We start from the raw sequence: 19,813 nt of genomic DNA on the forward strand, positions 1-19,813 counted from the left end.
TCTTCGCATCGTGATTGGTCCATGTTTTTCATTAATAATTCAGAAACGAAGCTTCAAACCCCATTTTTGCAAAGGAAAATCTTGTTCAGAATGACATCCTCTACCACCCCTTTCAGGGAGTAACACTAGTTACGGGACACCCTGTATACAAATAATTGTAACAGACCGCGAAGGTTTACGTAGTCTCGCCTTCCGTGCCTCTCACCACGTATCGAGTTGCAAAACAAAGGAGAAGCAATCACGAGGGTACCCGCGCGGGAGCGAGACAGCTAGAACGCGGCGTTGATGTTTCGATGATTCGGGATTCTTCCCGAACACCTTTGTTACATAAAAATAAGAAACGACGCAGCTAAAACGTTATCATGTGTAATATAAGGCTATCATTTATTCACAGTTTAATTTTCAAGAAAAATTAAGAAGATGCAATGTATGATTTTCATTAGTTGTCATTCTTATAACCCACTTTATGTAGGAATATGAGAATTTATATCAAAATCTGATATAAAAAATATTACAAACATGACGGGATATGTACAAAAAATTAATTGTGAACACATGGAAGTAAATATGTATTTTTGTAAATATATTTTATATTTTTATTAAAATTTTTAATTCAGATAGTATAAGTACAAATATGCATTCTATGTATACGTTTAGAAAAATGGATAAATCATTATACATACATGAAAGATATTGTGCAGTAGTTTTGTAAATAGTTTGAGTTAAATTACAAGATAATATAAAAGCATAATGCATAATTTTCTACTTTTTGGTCTACGATGATCTGCGCATTTTACGTTCAAAATAAATTGCAGCATTGGAATAAATATTATATCATCATAAGATATTATGTTTGCATGACTATAAATGTTGTTTAGAGAAAGAATTTCGAAAAACTTACTAACATTTTTCGTTTACACTATTAACATTTTTTTTGTAAAAATAATTATACATTAAATATTTCTGTATTTTATGCTATTATACGTAAAAAAATATGATTTTATTATATCTTTTCTATCTTTGTTGTAATAGAAGTCTACAAATAAATAGATTTTTGAGATTGTTTATTTATGTACTAATTATTGTAAAAACAGGTATATACCACTTGATAAAATTTATGCAGATACAAATAATACACTGCTCAAAAGAAATATGGCATAGAAAAATTTTAGGCAAAAATTGGCCAAATTCGACTGACGATAACTCCGTGAAAAATCATCGCAAAGTTATGCTCTTTTTTTTAAATTAAAGCTTGAGATCTCTACTTTAAGACCCTGTAGTTTGATTTTAGATTTGATGCATCCCTACCACAATAACACCGTAAATGTGAGATCATGTTTGCAATATTGAAAATTACAAAGTTTGACGAAATGCATGGACTTGCCACATTTTTTTGGGGCGATACTGTTTACAGCAGCATAAAGTACAAACCTTTATCTTTAATTTCCAGTATGTGAAAAACCGCTACCATTTTTTTCTGCAAAGATACAGAACTTTAAAGAAACCCTTGCATTTATGGCATATACCGCCGCCATTAGCATTACCCGATGTGCAGGTCGGAGAGGTTGCTGGACAGATTTTGCACATTATATGGCTCTGACAGGAGCCTTTTCTATGTGTATTTGTGTATGAGAATCTGTGTGTGTGTATGAATTATCGTCGAGAAGCCTCGTTGAGAATCATTCTCGAATTTTGCAGTCCCAATTCAATTTGATTGCTTGCATATTCTGCAGTAAGTCCAAATTTGAACCCTATAGAAATTTAACAAGACAACCTACCAATCTGTAAGATCTATCGCAAGTCTTAACTGAAATTTGGAATGACATTCCACAGGAAGAAATTAGGGCTTGCATTAACATGAGTAATCGACTGCAAGGGATAATTCAACAACGCGGTGGAAACACGCGTTATTAGAATTCAAACATACAGACACACAGATACTCACACACAAATACACACAAAGAAAGGCTCTTGTCAGAGGCATATGATGCACAAAATCTGTCCAGCAACCTCTCCGAGGTGCATATCGGGTAATGCTAATGCCGGCGGTATATGCCATAAATGCAAGGGTTTCTTTAAAGTTCTGTATCATTGCAGAAAAAAATGGTAGCGGTTTTTCACATACTGGAAATTAAAGATAAAGGTTTGTACTTTATGCTGCTGTAAACAGTATCGCCCCAAAAAAATGTGGCAAGTCCATGCATTTCGTCAAACTTTGTAATTTTCAATATTGCAAACATGACCTCACATTTACGGTGTTATTGTGGTAGGGATGTATCAAATCTAAAATCAAACTACAGGGTTTTAAAGTAGAGATCTCAAGCTTTAATTTAAAAAAAAGAGCATAACTTTGCGATGATTTTTCACGGAGTTATCATCAGTCAAATTTGGCCAATTTTTTCCTAAATTTTTTCTATGCCATATTTCTTTTGAGCAGTGTATAATAGATACCTGAAAATATACTCAAGTATGTCTTGAAGTAGACAGATCTTCGTATAAACCAGCTGCAATAATTATTTTATACGTATATAAAAAATTGTGTTTAAATATAGTTTCACGACATAGTTCTTAATGAAAGTTAAATACATAAATAGGTAATGAAATAGTTAACATTAATTATTGATTTAATAATTCGCGATCAGGATTACGTATAATCAGGATCACTTAAATCGTTATAAAATTACCAATAAAATCATGAAAGAGTAAATCACATCCAAGAATAAAATTATCAACAATAAAAATCAGTATTTCTTGATTATAGTAATATCTCAGCTAGCAGTTTCTGCAATTTTTGTTTAATATATTAATTTCATTGAAAGGTACACAAACAACTTTAACTAGGATATACATATTTCACATTTCTTAAATTATTTGACTACGACGTTTTCTCTACTTTTTATTACTAAAACGTCTTTAATTTAATATTTAATTTAATATAAGTATGAATATTATTAACGATTGTACGGAGTAGCATTATTTATCCTTTTTATTCTCTGAACCGGTTATTTGGTTGGTCACACTCTGATTCGTGTTAATTTCATGGTCGCGCTTGCTAAGACAGATGTCATCTTCATGAATTTCTGTGATACTTGATTTCTCCTTTTCTGTAATATTCAGCTCCTCTTTTTCTGTATTACTTGAATTCTCCTTTTCTGTCATTTTCGGATCCTTCTTTTCTGCAATACTCGATTCCTCCTTTTCTGTTTCCTCTTCTTCTAGAAAGTAGTCCCAGTCTGGCGGATCGTCGATACCGTTACGAACGTTATTTAATTCTTTCTTCAACATTTCCAGGCATTCTCTCCGTTCCTTCCATTGCTCTGTTTGCGCGAGATCTTTATTAGCATCATTACCTTGCATCTCCAGTTCCATCATCTCCTTCCTTTCACAGTCCAATACGTACTTTTCGTAACTGTCAACCTATTTAAACATTATCGGTAAAAATATATTTGAAAATGTGTTAACTGTGCTATTTACATTTAATATACATATACAGAGTGGGGCAATTAGCAACTATTAACACCTTAAATATCTTCGAATCTATAAGGTCCAGAGAAAGATTAGTGTAACGAAAATTGTACAATACAAAGAGATCTATTATAGAGCGATAGTAATTTTTGTCCAAGTGAAGCCGCTTCGGAGATATGAAGGTCATCATCGTTTTTTTTTTTTTTTTTTTTAATGGAACGATATGTTTTTTTACTTACATTCTGATAGAGTAGTTCAAGACGTTGATCTATTGGGAAGTTCATTCATGGTCTGGGTTAAGCTAATTGTGATAAAAAATAATTTACTTTTAGGAAATGGTCAAGCACCGTTGATTTACTTATTTAACAGTAATACCCGACTACATACGTTTAGCATACGAACGGACTCCGTTGCTTAAAATTTGACGACATTACCCATAAGCAAAAACCATATCTACCTTTTTCGCTATTGAATAACGCATTTCAGAAACTTGAGATTCACGTCATTCAGCAGAGATTCTCATAATCGATTGATCGTAGTAAGCACAAATAAAGTGTAAAACGTAATTTAATGTGTATTTCTATTTAACAAGTCATAACAAGAGATCACGAGACAGAGATGAATTAATATCAAGAACCAGAGACGGCAAAAAAGTGTTCGACCATCCTGAAAGTAAATTATTTTCCATCACAATTGACTTAACCCAGATCATGAATGTTCTTCCCAAAAGATCATTGTATTCGCCTTGACAGTTATTGCACATATAATGTTAATTGCTAAATTACTAAGTTTAGAAAGAAGTTGAGGATTTAAATATGTGCAGGATTTGGAAATTAAAAAATCTATGTATTTGAAAGTTTGAGGACTTGAAAACTGAAAATTTCAAAATTTTAGAAATTGCTTGATTTGGCAATTCAGTAACTTGAAAATGTGGGAATTTGTATATTTACAAGGTTTGAAAATTCGAAAATTATAAATTTAGAAATTCAAAGACTTGAAAATTTGGGTGTTTATAAATTTGACGATTTGGTCGTTTGAGAATTTAAAAATTTATAAATTTCAGAATAAAAACTAGTAAAATATATTCAAAAATATCTTATGAAAATCCACGGATAGCAAAGTTTTGAATTTGCACCTTCATTCATAATACATGGAACATTGTACTGTTATTGATAGAAAGTGAAGAGAGAATCTTAAGCACAAGTAGGAAATTGGAAAAGTATTTAGAAAAGACCGGTTATAGGTAAGCATAAACAACAAAAGTATTAAGGTGAAAAGGAACGGAAATTAAAAAGGTAAAAATATTTAAAGTACAGGGTGTAATAAAATGTTTTGTCATTGCTTTACCAGCTGATTCTACAGCTTTTAATCGGTGAAGATCTGTAAAAAACCGTTGCCACAAAATTGACCTTGACGAAAAAGTTCAAGGTCAAATTTTTTTATTGCGTCGTATAGTACTCACTCAATAAAACAAAAGTCTTAAAGGCACCATAGGTCGCAAATGAATCCTGCACTTGGAAAACGAGGTTAACCATTTCTAGGGTTGTCCTTTGCGTCTTGAGCGGTTTCTTCTTTGCCACGGTATAGAATATAGAACCATCGACATTTATGCACCTTAACAATCGTGCTTGATTACCGGCTTCGATAAGTCCCTCATTATTGCGTAGGCACGTCCTCAATCTTTCTTTTAAATTGTTGCGTACATTTTGCGAACACGACGGAAAGCGTTTTTTATTCGCAATTTCAATTGCTCCATACTTGTAATTTGTTGGCCTAACCGGTAAACAAGATTCTTTACTGCTCCCCAAAAGAAAAAATCCATAGATGTAAGATCGGGAGAGCGAGGCGGCCACAAATGAGGTGCTACGACCTATCCACCTACTTTCAAACATTTCTGATAAAAATTCACGTACTGATGTAATAAAATGCGGTGAGGCACCATCATGCATAAAATAATTTTGATGACGTCTATGATGTGGTATAACTTGTCTCACCTGTGTTATTATGAATCGCGTGTGAAGAAAATTAAGGTAACGTGTTCCGGTTAAGAAGTTATGGAAAAAAATTGGACTGATAATATGGTTCCCAATGATTACTCCCCACACATTAATTGAGAAACGGCCTTAATTAAATGTTTGAATCATTGCGTGTGAGTTTCTATGTGCCCAGATTTTAGTGTTCTGCGAATTTTGGTAACTTGTGTTGGAAAAGTTACTTTCGTCTGTGAAGCATACATTCTCAAGAAATTGTGAATCGCGACCTAATTTTCTCAACATCCAACGTCAAAATTTGCGTCTCATGGAGTAATCTTGGCGTTAAAGTGCTTGCACTTTCCGAACACGATATGGACGTAGTCCTTCATCACGAATAATACGATGAACAGTCATATGAGAAACACCAACCCGACGTGTAATATTGCGTAAACCCATAATGGGATGAGCATACGCAAGTGAATTAATACGCTCCTCTTTCCTCCAGTAAACGCGCGGTCGTGCTGCCCTTCCATATGCACGATTGATAGTGACTTCCAAGTCTTGAAAGCGTTCCTCAAGTCTTTGAAAATCACGTCTATCAGGAATATTTCGAGAATTTTCCTATCCGCTATTAACTAAATAATTGCGATATGTCTTGCGAGCTAAGGCATAATTCCCAAATGCTTAATCAATAGCACGAAGCATTTGACGAACATTATACCGATAGAAATAATTTCTTCTATTTCTTCTTGTATCCATAACTCACTATTTGACATCCACTACACAAGAGATCAGAAACAACTGTGATTATTGGCATTCCTGTGAGTATATCTAGGCATCACAACATGTTAGAACTATTTGAAAGTCAAATTTTACATCCAAGTATACTCTACTACAGATATATAATGTGATACCGTAAGAAATATTCGTTGAAATAATGGTGAAATTTTCAACATTGTTTTTCAAGTGCAGCCTTCATTTGCAACCTATGGTGTCTTCAAGACGTTTGTTTTATCGAGTGAGTACTATACGATGCAATAACAACAAATTTGACCTTGAACTTTTCCGTTAGTCAATTTTGCGGCAACTTTTTTTTACAGATCTTCACCGATTAAAAGCTGTAGAATCAGCTGACGAAGCCATGAGAAAACATTTTGTTACACCCTGTACATAGGATATAATCTGAAAAGAAACGGAAATACAGCACGAAGGACTATAGGTCTTGGAAAGAAAGGAAGTGACAAAACGTAAAGAAAAAAAAGACGATAAGAAGATGAAGGTATAAGTACAATAGTATAAAAAGTCAAATAAGATCCCAAAGTATCTGAAGAATGGTTAGCAGACGCAAGGTATTTCCGAGAGGTTATGTTGGAAAATTAAATGAAAGAGGCTTATAGGAGTAGAGAGGATGAATGGAAACGCAAAAGCTATGGAGAGTACGAAGAATCATGGAAACATAATTGAAGACTAAGTTACGAGAAAGAGAAAAAGGAGACAAAAAGAGGTACAAAAAAAAGTATCTTAACCTTCCATTTCATTTTCCAAAATGAAATATTACAGTATATTAAATACTGAATGATATTAAAAACTAAAGAATAATGTGTACATTTATTTCAATACAAATTTCAGCTCTACACGATGCAAAATTATGTAATTTTCGTACAAACACAATACTACAAAAGAGAACAAAATGAAAAATGAAACTATTTATTGAATACTAACTGTAAGTGTAAATGATTTTGTACTTTACGTACAAATAGAACTTTGTTTTGTTACTATTAAGATATATTTTTTCAAACATTAAAATTTATTAGAAAATAAGAAAAAAATAATGACCTTATCTTGTAACATTTGCTGAACCTGATTCTGACGCTTCAAATGTCGTGGTAGCCAAAAGCATGCCTGAACTAGCCGTAAGAATATCCAAACAGCTCCAGCAAGAGCCAAATACGAACAGGCAGTGAATACCATGCTTAGAAAATCGATCGTGATCTGTTGATGCTTCATATTGATAAATTAGTGTTCTCGATAACATCTATAAACAGTGAATAAATAAGACATGATATATCAATGATTTATATTTCAACAAAACAATAGTACCAATGTATACAGTTATTCACATTAATACTCGGATTCTGTAGAATTTCTGTATTTGTTATAGTATACAAGAAAGAATAATATATATAAATTATATTGTTTAATTTGCAAAAACATGAATTATTTATTATAGACTGAAAATACATAAACAATTTCTTTTCAGCTATAACATTTCGATGTATGATGCGTTTCAAACAATGAGTTATCCCATTTTTATGTCACATTGACGCTCGGACATTTTATGAAAAATAAAAAATTTATATATAAAATGTAGGAAAACCTGCAATTTTAATATTTTGATGCAACCTCTTTCTGTTTAGTAACCTGATGTAATCGATTGGTCATATTGAAAATAATTCTTTTCTTCAATTATTCTGAAGAAACAGAATGCCATAATGCTTCCAGTCTTGTTTGTAATTTAATTTCTGAATTTATTGGTATATTCCCAATTCTTTAGTCTAATTCATCCTATAGATTCTCTATGACATTTATGTCCGAGAATTGTGGAGATGGATGTAAAATATTTGGACAATTATGTAACAAATATTTTTGTACCGTTCAAACTCTTTGCTTTGGATCAATATCCTGACAATATTTCAGCATACTTTACATTCCCATTTTATTTTCGCCTTTCAAAAAATTTATTCTCAAAGGTCTAAAAATATCGTAAATGAATACCAATTTACCAACGCTCACGCTGGATTTACATCCCCACAATCATAGAACTTCCACCGTCTTTTAAATCAAGAATACAATATTTACTCTAGTCAGGGAAAATAACCTTGCATTAACCTTGAGACTTTTCAACAAATTCTTTAACGGCAGGTAGCCTTTTTCCCGACTTATGTCATTACTGAATGGTTTTCTTCTTGCTATTCAACCATGAAACCCATTGTTCCTCATTATTGTACGCACAGCTGCAACAATGATTTTCTTTTCACTTTTATGATCAAACTCTTAAGCTAATTTTATAACACTGCAGTGTGAATTTCTTTAACTCTTCTTATCAATTTCCTTTTTTTTCCATTAAAAATTCGAGGTTGTTCCTTTTTTTTCTCAAATCCGATGCGATCTTTTTCCTTACATTTTCACGATTTCTGATATTCTTCATTACTAATAACTTCCCTATTTATCAACAAGTTTTACCTTTCTCTCCATGATAAATTGTAAATTGTTCCTTATCAAAACTGGTATTCTTCCCTTTTCGTTGCAAGTTAAATTTTAGTTGTGTGTACTTCGAAATGCAATCTTATACTGAAGTTGAATTGTATTCCAGACTTTTAAGTTTTGCTAGCTTGTAGAAAGTGTATCTTTATGCAAGTATTAATGAGGCATGAAAATTTGGCAACATTTACTTAAAGTGATTTGTTCCGCCAAATGTTATAGCAAAAAGAAGTTGATTTTGAATTTACAATGAACGGTCCATTTTTGTGTAAAATAAGCAATATAGTATTTAAATTAATTGCTCTTATGCGAAACAACAAACACATGACTAGTACTCTATCCAAATATTAATGTGAGTAACCGTATATGTGCACAACATTAATAAGGTGCACAGGAGCCGTCATTGTGCGAAATCTGAAAACCGGTCTCATTTCACCCCCTTAAATTGAAGATAATTAAAGAAATAAAATTTTATGATTATAAAAACACTGATATAAATAAACATTAAGTGAATGAATTATACAAAGGTTGCGTGTGTAAATATTATTATACAAGCAGTTCTTGTATTATATATTGTGCTCTTGTGTTTATATGTATATCTCTTTTATTTTGTAAATGAATCCAGCGATTGTAATAAAATAAGTTAAATCTGACATTTTTGAAATTGTGAAAACGATGTAAAGTGTTACCTTTTGACAAATTCCCTTAATCTAATTTTACATTTATTATTATTTATTTCTTACAATTAGTTGCATTACTAAATGTCACCATAAGTATTTTGTAAGTCCTTTTGCATTTATTTCGAAATAAATAACATGTCAATACATGTAAATGCGCATCATAAAAATATTTTGTTACAATTATTTTATTAATGGAATTTTTTAGGAAAAAAAGTAACAAGAAAATATACAGTAAGCCAAAAATGTATTCATATGCTCCTTTTAATAGAGCAATATTTCTAAAATGGAAACAAACGAATTAAGGTTTCTTAAAACATTGCGAAAGTTGTTTTTTTAAATGATACTTTAATCGTTTGGTATCTTCGAAGTTGTACTTTCATCGTTTTGAACAAATTTAAATTGTAATCGGAATAAGGAAGAAAATAATGGAGCTCTACAACCACTGTATGTGTACCGGTAATAAAACTTTAAAAAATGTAAATTCCATAGAATTAATTAATATTAGAAATTCAGTCGATATTTGTAAATACACCCATTTTTTAGAAAGGTTTTCCGTGTGAAAAAGCGTACATATACTCTTTCATATCGCTGCACGTTACACATTTCAAGGAAAACTTCAATATGAGCTGGAAATGTAACTGTATTATTATTGGATGCAGTTCGCAAAAACTGTAATCCCGTCGAACTGAAATTTTAAGTACAGCTCGTTTTTATTTAAAGAAGAAGTTTCATGAAAGATTTTTGTATGACATAGCATTGTCTACTCTTCATCCCTTTCTAAAGTTCATAAAATGTTTACTAATATAATAATAAATTACTTATTAATAACAGTCATATTTACTGTATATCCAAAAATATTGATTTTGGAGTTTCAAACAGTTTCAAACAGTAAATAAAGTACTTAAAAAACTCTACAAAAAGAGTTAAACACGTCTTTTACATAAATCTATTATTGTTACTGTTATGGCTTAATGTACCTTTTTACATATTTTTATTTGATTTCTGCTTTATTAAATAATAAGTCTAAATTATATTAAAATTTGACACAGAAAAAATTTGCTAGACTCCTACGCAAGGAAGTGTGTATCATGAATTGTAAATAAAAACGTCTTTTTAAATCCTCACCTTATTAAATATGCAATAAGTAATAAATCATACTAAAAACATTCAGAAAATATTAGCGATGTTTCTACGTAAAGGAGAGCGTATCATGAATCGCAAATAAAAACGTTCTTTTAAATCTTCGCTATACTGAATATACAGAGTGTTCAGAAATTTACTAGCCAGCGTTTTTCTCGTAAACGACTGGTACGAGAACCGTTACCGGTATTTCTTATTGATATGTTTACATTTCGTGTTCAATATGGTTTCCATTAGCTAGAAAGCACTTTTGGTGGTTTTATGTTATAATTAGGTCATGATAATGGTGTTATGATAATGGAAACGACATTAAACACGAAATGTAAATATATCAGTAAGAAATACTGGTAAGTACAGTAATACGAAATATTTGAAATATTTCGTTTGTTTTTGACTCTGAATGGGTCTCAAGGTCATGATATGGTACATCGTTGAATTCGTTTCGATACGCCCTTTCATATGATATAAACAAATATATATCATTCCATTAAAAAAACTGAAGGTTACCTTTACTTCTCAAAAAATAGTATAAACACGAAAAATGTATATACTTCGTTATGTTGATTGTAAAAAACACTGTCACTTTTTCCTCTTTCATTTTTTTCTCGCACCAGTCGTTTACGAGAAAAACGCTGGCTAGTAAATCTCTGAACACCCTGTATAAGTCTAAATTCTACTGAAGTACACGCATGAAGAAGTATACTGAAACCTCAATTTGCAACGCAGCAAGGTATATCATTAATTTATATTTTCTTGATAGCTACCAGCTATACAACAAATATACACAGAACACAAAATGCGCGTATTTCAGAGATCTACATCTTTTGTCTGAAACATTTTTTGAAACTTTCCGTATTTAATAAAATAAACGTAAGAAATATCAATTTTATAAGATTTTTTTATCGTTTTGCTTTATAACATGTAAAAAGTTATATCACTCTTTTCATGGTATACAGGGAAAAATATATTTTTAACAATACTACATAATTGTCGCAGAAATATTATAAATTATAGAAAGAACAATTTGAGGTACAATACTACCACTGCCCCTAATAGAACTTACATTATATATGAATATATGATTAAACATTTAAATGTATACGCAAATATACACACAGTGGATCACTAAATGAAACACACTAAATCTAATTGTGTATGTCTTTTTCATTGTTGTACACATTATTTGAAGGAGTACATGTGTATAATGATGAAAATGATTTTTTTTAATGACCATTTATTACGAGATTTCAGAGTTATTCGTAATTTATTAAATGGAACCATATACTTTTTATATTAATCGATTCTTTGCAACAATCTTCATGAAAAATATTAGAATACAATCTTAAAGAAACAATTCATGTTACAGTTTACATTAAAGAACATGTATTTCATGCAAGAATTTGAAAATCTCATAAATTATTGATTTTTGTAACATTGTACTTGATACAACAATACAATGGTAAAAGATTATGATCGTGTTTTTTCGTATTTAATTTAAAACACTTCACGAATCGTTAATTTTTATAACATTGCACACAATGCTCTTTTATACAGAAAATTGTAAAAATTAACGCACAAAAAATATATTGTTTTATTTAAGAATAAACCAATGATTTTTAAATTTCATAATAAGATAACGATCATGAGAAATGTTTACACCACTATTTGTGTTTTTGATATAGTGCTACTTTATTCCAAGTTATTTTGTGCAATGCACATGAGTAAACATTAAAGAAATTTCATTTAGCTAACCTAACCTGAATAAATCAATAGATTATTTAACGACTTGCATTTTAAAATACAGTACAGTTATTTTTATAATAACGTGATAATTTAAAATAAAAATATGCGATAACTGCTATTATACATGTATTTACAAAGACGTAAAGTACAAGTATGTATTAACGTACGATATACTAATTGTAGAAATTTATATCATTTTTTTTCAAGACATTTCATTAATATTTACATTAATAGTAATGATTATATAAATTTATACAATTTAAACATTGAATTTTATTTATCTATTATTACCTTGGGCAATATTAAAGTTTAATGCTATAGGCAAGCAACCGAGTTATAGAAAAGTTAAATTAATAATTAGGTATTTAAGCTTCCACAGTAATAAATAGTCATTGTCTAAAAAAAGTACTTGTATCAGATTGAAATTATAAAATGTCTAAATAAGAAATGTTAATACTATTACTACATATTATGCAAGTACATTTACTTGTCGACGATATACTGTACGTGTATCGATTCTGGTAGTTCGTTAGAATGATAAATGTGGATTATAAATGACAAACACGTCCTATGTTTTCAAGAAAGTTACATTACTTTCATTTGTTTTTTTTGGCTAACTAATTTTACTATTACCGTAGTTTCGCGTTTTTTGAAAAATTGCAAGGTGAATGTTTTCCGGGTGCGCAATGTGTTTCACATCAAAACACTGACGTTTAATACAATTTTATACAATTGCACTCACCATTATAATATTACAGTTGATAACGTGAAAAGCACAGCTACGCGGATAACTCGGATTTATTATGCAAATAAAAAGAATTATCTCAAATACCCATGTAACAGAAATTAAGAATCAGTATTAACATTTGATTTTTTATGCAAATTTTGTTGCTGTAATGTTTTCGCAATTTAAACGATAATAAATTCAAATTTGAATGATCGTGAGAACAATAATTTAAACAGTAATTAATTAATATTACTTATTAACTATATTTTAAAATACGCCGTAATGAATAACGTTCGATTTCTTATCATTTTCAACAAAATAATTTCACTGTCACTTTCTATTTGTAACTTATGATATATGAGAACAATTACAATTTTAATAGTAAAAAAACACAAACATATATGCGAGAAATGTTTTAATTTTATTTGAACTCTTCATACCCGCAGCGCGCAAATTTGATTTCAGAGCGAACAAAATTCTATGTAATCATTTTACATGTTTATTTGCAGTTAACTTACCTTTTTAGAGATACAAAGGTAGTATCATTTTCGAATTTAAGTTTCCTATTTAAAAACAAAACCGAAACGCAACGGGACCGGAAAGTAAAAGAAACTACGATATGTCTAGTTGGCAGGTGAAACACGACTATCCACTACTGACCCCTATCGAAACAATCAATATATGGATATATCCACGTATGATTAGACTGACATTCTAACATGCTACAAATATTTCAACACAAACAGGACTTCCTGTATAATTAATCAATAATAACATTTTTTCACTCTCATTCGTTATCGAAATGATATTAATCGTTTCGTTTCAGAAGTTTTCTATTAATTTTTTACAGTATGTGTTGGATATATTTACAAATACTTGTTAGAAATTATATTTAATATTGATTAATTGCCTAGGCATATTTAATTATAATTTTACAACTTTTAATTCAACTTAAGAGAGCAGGGACGAAAATAATCCTGACAACGAGATTAACAACAAAACAACCAAATTTTGAGAACACAATTTTTTTCAGAGCCATTCGACCAAATTGCAAGTTTTCCCTTTCTATTTTATTGATTAATTTCTCTACAAATTAATCGATGATAATTAGGAAAATGTAATTATTTCTTGGTATCCGAGTACCTGAATTAAAAAAGGACAAAAAGTGGGGAAGAAACATTATTTAAAATTCATATAAATAACAGATAAATTAATTTATTCCTTCCACGAACGACTATAAGTTCAACATAATAAACATTTTAAAAAAACAGTTTCGAAATATCATTCAAAAACGAGAAAAATTTATCTAATTTTGGATATTTTACTAATGATTTGTTACCAGACATTATGTAATGGTGCCCCTTAAATCTGTAATATTTATCATATAATTTTCTACTGCATTTAACAAGACAAAAGTTTAAGAAAATTTAACTTCTTAAATATCTTGCTATTATGAATTGAGAGATTCAGGTGCAAAAGAGGGCTACACCAAAAAATGTTGAGTTATTTAAATTAATTCTGGCACCTCTCGGTGTCTAATCATTGATCTATAATTACATGACAAAATTTCTGTCTGCTCTACGATCTGTGAATGATTGTCCTTATTTGTTATAACTGCTGTGCAAGAAGGAGATATATCAGAATTTTTGTTAGACGTTGTCCTCATTCGTGACTTTGCAAAGAATAAGCAACAACATCTCAGAAAATAAAAAAATGGTTCATATTTGAGATTTTTTAATTTTCTAGCCCAAATTATTACTCAACTATTAATTTAAAAATTTATTCCATACAGCTGTGGAATTTCCATATGCAACCAAAATTTTCTATGGAATTAAGAAAATTTAATTCCTCACATTTTTAAATTTTTGCGTTTTTCTCATATATTTAATCAAGTGAAGTGCACCTAAGTAAAATATTTTATAATAAGAAACGTTTCGTAGAGATTGTTTTACAATGTAATCTTTTTAATAAAAACTTACACATGTAGAAAAAAATTGAAGGATAAAACATTTTTTCCATTACACTATCTTTATATTAAATTCATATACATATATAAAAGCCAGTAGTCTTGATTATGAAATTTCCATAGAAAACCATTTTTTTACAAAAGACTTAATATTTTACGCTGCGACTGTTATGACATAATTCCCCCTTGCACTGGACCATTTAGTTGTGTATACTTCTATAAAAGTTGTTACTATCTTCCTTTCGCTTAAGAAACAAAAATACAAAAATACTTTTAAAGGAATGTATCATTTTTACTTACCAAAATAATATAAAGAGTACGTACATCGTCGAGTTAAATTATTATAAATTTTTGATCGGTTTTATAAATCGAAAATTAAATAAAATTCGTAATAGTATAAGTGATAAAAATGTATAATAACGCCTACAATATAAGTTTAATTATTACAAATTTCGTTAACCTCTGCACGCTTGCATAAAAAATTACCTAAAAGCTAAAAAGAATAAGGAAATTAAATCAAGAATACATATTTTTATTTTTACAGTGATAACTTAAAAATATAACACTTCGCGTTTCAACTAACGTTAGTTGCCTAGATACAAATTGACACTGTAGCATTAACAAGATTTGACAGTAACATCAGTGTTCAGATTGGAAAACTTATTGCGTAGTATTCAACTGCTAATTTCTAATATTTAAGATGATTTCAATAATACGATTTACTTTCTAGGAAATTATACACGTTCATCTAAATTCGGTATAGCACATTCAGAGTAAACAGAGATTTGGAATGTGTTTGATAACGTTTGTTTTTCGCAAAAGGAAGTAAGCTCAGTTCGTTTTTAGTTTTGTTATTTGACAAACATTTTTTTGTTAAGAAAAAAACACTTTTATGTCATAGATCTCACATAGAATAAAAGATACGGAGTGGCGGAATTTCGTGGATTTGGCGCTAATTTATCCTCTAATTCCCGTAATGGAATTGCATGTACTGCTTCGTCGTCACATTCCAGCCAAGTACTGGGATGTTTATGACGTCGAATACCACAACAATCAATACTGCGACAACCAACCCTAACTAATTGTTCCTTAGATTCGCTAACACTTGGTTTACTCCTGAAGTATTTTAGTATACCGGATGTTTTATCCGATGAAGATGAATTTGTATTTGTGCTGCTACTATTACCCTGACCAGAAGCTTGTCGCTTACAGTCACGGTCACATTGAAAATATTCTGTAAATGCAGATTCATCAGGTAAACGGGTGTAAGCAACGTAATGACCAGCTGTCATTGTTGCGCCCTGGTGCATAATCACAGAATACAACTTATACACGTGTCGTGATTCTGATCTGCTGCCTGAAGTTCCATGAGTTTGATCGTTGTTACATTCTTCACAAAAACATTGTAACGTTAACGGTGTTGGCATATGATTATTAATTTTTTCCATTGACCTAATATAACATATATTTTTACATATAAATGTTATAATTTTTAATTTTATGAAAGCAAATAAAAAGTTACAATTTTTACCCTGCTGCGGTAGAAAATCTTTTCAACTGCAATATGAGTAGCCGTGGTAAAGATGGAAAACAAACTGCCCTTCGAGCTTCATTATACCGAAGGCAACGGGCGCACCAATATTTATCTCTGCCCCACAGAAGTTCACTAGTGACTACTGCTCGCCTATATACTTCGCTACTATCCATTGGTCTCACTTCTTCATCTAAAAATAAATGAATTCGAAGTGAAATTGATACAATTTATATAAAACGATAATCGTTATATTTATTTACCATCTTCGCTTGACCTGTCAATATCAATAGGCACACATATATCGCAAAATGTTTCTTTTCGCTCAGTAACATGTTCACATTCAAGGCATGTGGTTTGCAAAAGGCTAACTCCTTCAAAATCTTCAGAAATAAAGCATGTTTTACTTTCAGGTCTATGACTGCCCACATCTCCATTACTTTCCGTAAATTCAGAATGGCCGTTTTCATATTTCATGCAGTACTTCATATAATATTTTACATTTTCATAGGGTCGAGAAGGTACTGATACACCATTTAAATTTGGTTGTACGAGACAAGACGAACTTCCTCTTGATGTTATCTTTTTCTTTTTTCTAAATTTACGAATGCTTCTTTTATTGGAATTACTATCTTCAGATTGTATATCTGTTGAATGTTCACTAGACAAATTTGATAATCCATCATTACTTTGTCCAAATTGACTTTCTCTATGTCTCACTAACAAATGAAATGTTTCTCTGATATTATCGAGCAAACAAACCAACAGTTCATGTGCATCCTGCTGTTGATTTCCTTCAAATATAGGATTCACTTCTCTGGTAGGAAAGAAAATATGATACATACAAATGCGATTCCAATTTTTATGATAATATATACCTTAGAGCTTGTAAAAATGCATCTGGTTGATACGGTTCACTGTTTTCTTTTGCTTCGGATGCATGTAATGCCATAAACAATTCATGTAATTTTTCAGTTGCTATTTGTATTCTGTGTTTATTGTTATCTCCAGCTGGTCCAGCTAAAGCTAATAAATCTTTACTGCTCCAACTGCGGCTGCTACTGGATGTAAGCGATGCACCAGTTCCACCCAAAGAGGATGATTTTATCTAATATAAAGAATATATTATATAGATTTATGAATTATGAAATAATACTGATTTAACATTTATTTACATATCTTGAAACTTACTTTAACTTGAAGTTGCTTATCATTTAAATTAGACAAGTCAGTGGCTAAGTGATGTAAATTATGTAAAAAGGATGGTGCAAATCGTAGAGTATATATCACACTGTTTAAGAAACATGTATTTCCTAAATTACACAATGTAGCTATTCTTAATCCTTCTGTACCACTATTCGACACATCATAACTTCCGTCTTGATGATTACTCAGTTGATTACGATAGCCATTCAACATTTTGCTTGTACCTTTACAATTAATAGATATTTAATCACAATATTTGCAAGCGTGAAATGATTTTATAATTTTAATTTAAATGATGAGATATGGAAACTTGTTTAGTAATAAAATTTACATACTATATGTAAAAGTATCTGTATTCACAAGGCTCTCTCTATTCGAAGTTTGAGGAACCTGAGAGGTGTTACTAAAAAGTATACGTTCACGGCCTGAAAGGGATAAACAAAATTTCTTCCTAGGAGGAACTGAACGTTTATCTGTATCTTCTTCTATTTCTAATACTGTCATTTTCTGTTAACCTAGAATAAAAGTAATTTTGAAAGCTGTATAATTAACTTGGACATTTAGGTGGTAAATATACTTTCTCTGTAAATTATATTAATTTCGAATATATTTGTAGCATAGCAATTACTACATAACGAATCTTTTACGTTTATTTTAAACTATATTAATTATTTCAACTTATTATATAAATACAGAAATTAAGTTTAAAATCTATTTACTCACGTATTCTTCAGTAGGGAAATCATGGAACAAATGAATTTATTATTAACCTTAGTTAATTAAAATGAATTTGTAGGTGTAATTAAATCACAAAATGTCTTTTTAAGAATATGAACTACATGTCTACTAATATTGAATAAAACAGTGTTTCTAATTTCTCTAACGTTATTACAGTAGCCATTACCCGTTGCATCTAATACCATGTGTTCATGAATCGTATTCATGTGTAGTTCGCAATTTCACATTTATATATACATATTATATTCAGTTCCACGAGAGATTGCACTAACTATAAAGAAAACGATTCGTGTAGTTCATCAAGTGGAGAAATCCTAACCATGAGTGTGATGCCTTTCTATAATCTGTTTCTACCTTTGTGGTCATATACAGGGTGGAGAAAAATAAATGAATAGGTAAGTTGCTTTCCTAAAGAAGGAACAGAACCATCAATGCTTTCATTTTTAATTGTTTGATTTTCAAATTTGTAAACTTCAAATTTATAAGTCTAAAAATCCTCAAGTATTTAGATTTAAAGCTTGGAATATTTGGAAATTTGGAAATTAAAAACTCTAAATATTTGGAAATTTAAATACTCAGAAAATTTGAAAATAGAATTTAGCAGTTTGAAATGTTGAGAGTTTTAGAATTTAAAAATTCAAAAATCCGTAAATGTTTAATTTAAATATTTGATCCCCCTAATAGGTGAAACTACTGTCATCAACAAGAACTAGAAATTATAAAACTTTCTGTGTGCTGAATATGTATTTTCAACGATACAATCGTCATTACAGCGCATGTGTATTACCACAGGATACACAGTATATAGAACTGAATAGAGAAGTGCGCAAATAGAACCAAAACTCGTTGCTTACTGGGGTTTCTATTTATATAGAATGTAACTGTGAAATAAATAAATAAGCGTACATGAAATAGAATTTAATTTTTTGTACTACTTTTCATATTCTCAACATGGAAGATCATATTTTTCAAACTATCAATTTTTGTTTATTCCGTAAATGTAAAGTCTGATTTAACACCCTGCAAACCTACAGTAATACGCAAGCGTCAATAGAATGATGTTGACGTTATCACGCATATTCAGTGATCTCTAATTTAAAATATTTTTGAACGTTATTATTTCTGTTTAAAATTCAAGTATTTTTATTTATTATGTACATGTGTCGGTAAGTGAGAAATAAACAATAAAAAGAGATTGTACTGGTGATGAAAACTTTCTGAACTGAATCAAGTTACACAAAAATGAATATAATCTTCAGTGGACAAAACAATAAGTATTCTGCACGGAAATTTATCTCTGAGGTATTTTTAACTACATAACTATTATGTATACAAGATATTGTGTCATTTTGTTAGAAAGAATAATAGTTAATAGGAAACCTT

General features: G+C 30.3%; 3 protein-coding genes and 1 long non-coding RNA gene across 8 annotated transcripts in view; 2 read left to right on the forward strand and 2 right to left on the reverse strand.

The window, feature by feature from the left end:
- Window positions 1–1,047: 1,047 nt before the first annotated feature.
- Window positions 1,048–15,325, reverse strand: LOC105662712 (uncharacterized). Of its 4 annotated transcripts, XM_076535062.1 has the most exons (4): window positions 13,508–15,325; window positions 13,005–13,085; window positions 7,275–7,473; window positions 1,048–3,417 (listed from the first exon to the last, which is right to left on the reverse strand). In XM_076535062.1, exons 3-4 carry the CDS (start codon window positions 7,443–7,445, stop codon window positions 2,974–2,976), a joined length of 615 nt encoding a protein of 204 aa, XP_076391177.1. In that variant the 5' UTR covers window positions 7,446–7,473; window positions 13,005–13,085; window positions 13,508–15,325; the 3' UTR covers window positions 1,048–2,973. The 4 variants fall into 4 exon arrangements, with proteins under 4 accessions (XP_076391177.1, XP_076391179.1, XP_076391178.1 ...); XM_076535064.1 differs by lacking the exon at window positions 13,005–13,085 and having other exon boundaries at window positions 7,275–7,430; XM_076535063.1 differs by lacking the exon at window positions 13,005–13,085 and having other exon boundaries at window positions 7,275–7,439.
- On the forward strand, window positions 3,346–7,279 carry LOC143265076 (uncharacterized). Its single transcript, XR_013039223.1, has 3 exons — window positions 3,346–6,456; window positions 6,539–6,942; window positions 7,068–7,279. It is a non-coding gene; the product is annotated as an uncharacterized LOC143265076 (long non-coding RNA).
- A 146-nt stretch (window positions 15,326–15,471) lies between the features above and the next one.
- Window positions 15,472–18,722, reverse strand: Usp1 (ubiquitin specific protease 1). Of its 2 annotated transcripts, none has more exons than XM_076535058.1 (7): window positions 18,597–18,722; window positions 18,028–18,207; window positions 17,678–17,916; window positions 17,365–17,594; window positions 16,750–17,303; window positions 16,487–16,679; window positions 15,472–16,407 (listed from the first exon to the last, which is right to left on the reverse strand). In XM_076535058.1, the coding sequence occupies exons 2-7, from the start codon at window positions 18,194–18,196 to the stop codon at window positions 15,846–15,848; spliced, it is 1,947 nt and encodes a 648-aa protein (XP_076391173.1). In that variant the 5' UTR covers window positions 18,197–18,207; window positions 18,597–18,722; the 3' UTR covers window positions 15,472–15,845. The 2 variants fall into 2 exon arrangements, with proteins under 2 accessions (XP_076391173.1, XP_012142707.1); XM_012287317.2 differs by having other exon boundaries at window positions 18,416–18,687.
- Window positions 18,686–19,813, forward strand: part of LOC100879986 (uncharacterized) — a 72,390-nt gene continuing 71,262 nt past the window's right edge. Inside the window, exons 1-2 of the mRNA XM_076535059.1 lie at window positions 18,686–18,825; window positions 19,115–19,732. The gene's annotated coding sequence lies outside the window, so the exon portion shown is untranslated. The remainder of the gene's footprint in view (window positions 18,826–19,114; window positions 19,733–19,813) is intronic.

The sequence above is a fragment of the Megachile rotundata genome, chromosome 8 (assembly GCF_050947335.1).
Source record: "Megachile rotundata isolate GNS110a chromosome 8, iyMegRotu1, whole genome shotgun sequence".
Classification (NCBI taxonomy): domain Eukaryota; kingdom Metazoa; phylum Arthropoda; class Insecta; order Hymenoptera; family Megachilidae; genus Megachile; species Megachile rotundata.

Excerpts from the sequence above, each read along its gene's own strand:
- LOC105662712 (XM_076535061.1), bottom strand. The coding sequence starts at position 7,445 with ATGAAGCATCAACAGATCACGATCGATTTTCTAAGCATGGTATTCACT. Across the intron at positions 3,418-7,274 it reads AGCAAATGTTACAAGATAAG|GTTGACAGTTACGAAAAGTA; the intron begins GTCATTATTTTT and ends ATGTTTAAATAG.
- Usp1 (XM_076535058.1), bottom strand. The coding sequence starts at position 18,196 with ATGACAGTATTAGAAATAGAAGAAGATACAGATAAACGTTCAGTTCCT. Across the intron at positions 17,304-17,364 it reads GCATTTTTACAAGCTCTAAG|AGAAGTGAATCCTATATTTG; the intron begins GTATATATTATC and ends CTTTCCTACCAG. Across the intron at positions 16,408-16,486 it reads AGATTTTCTACCGCAGCAGG|GTCAATGGAAAAAATTAATA; the intron begins GTAAAAATTGTA and ends ATGTTATATTAG.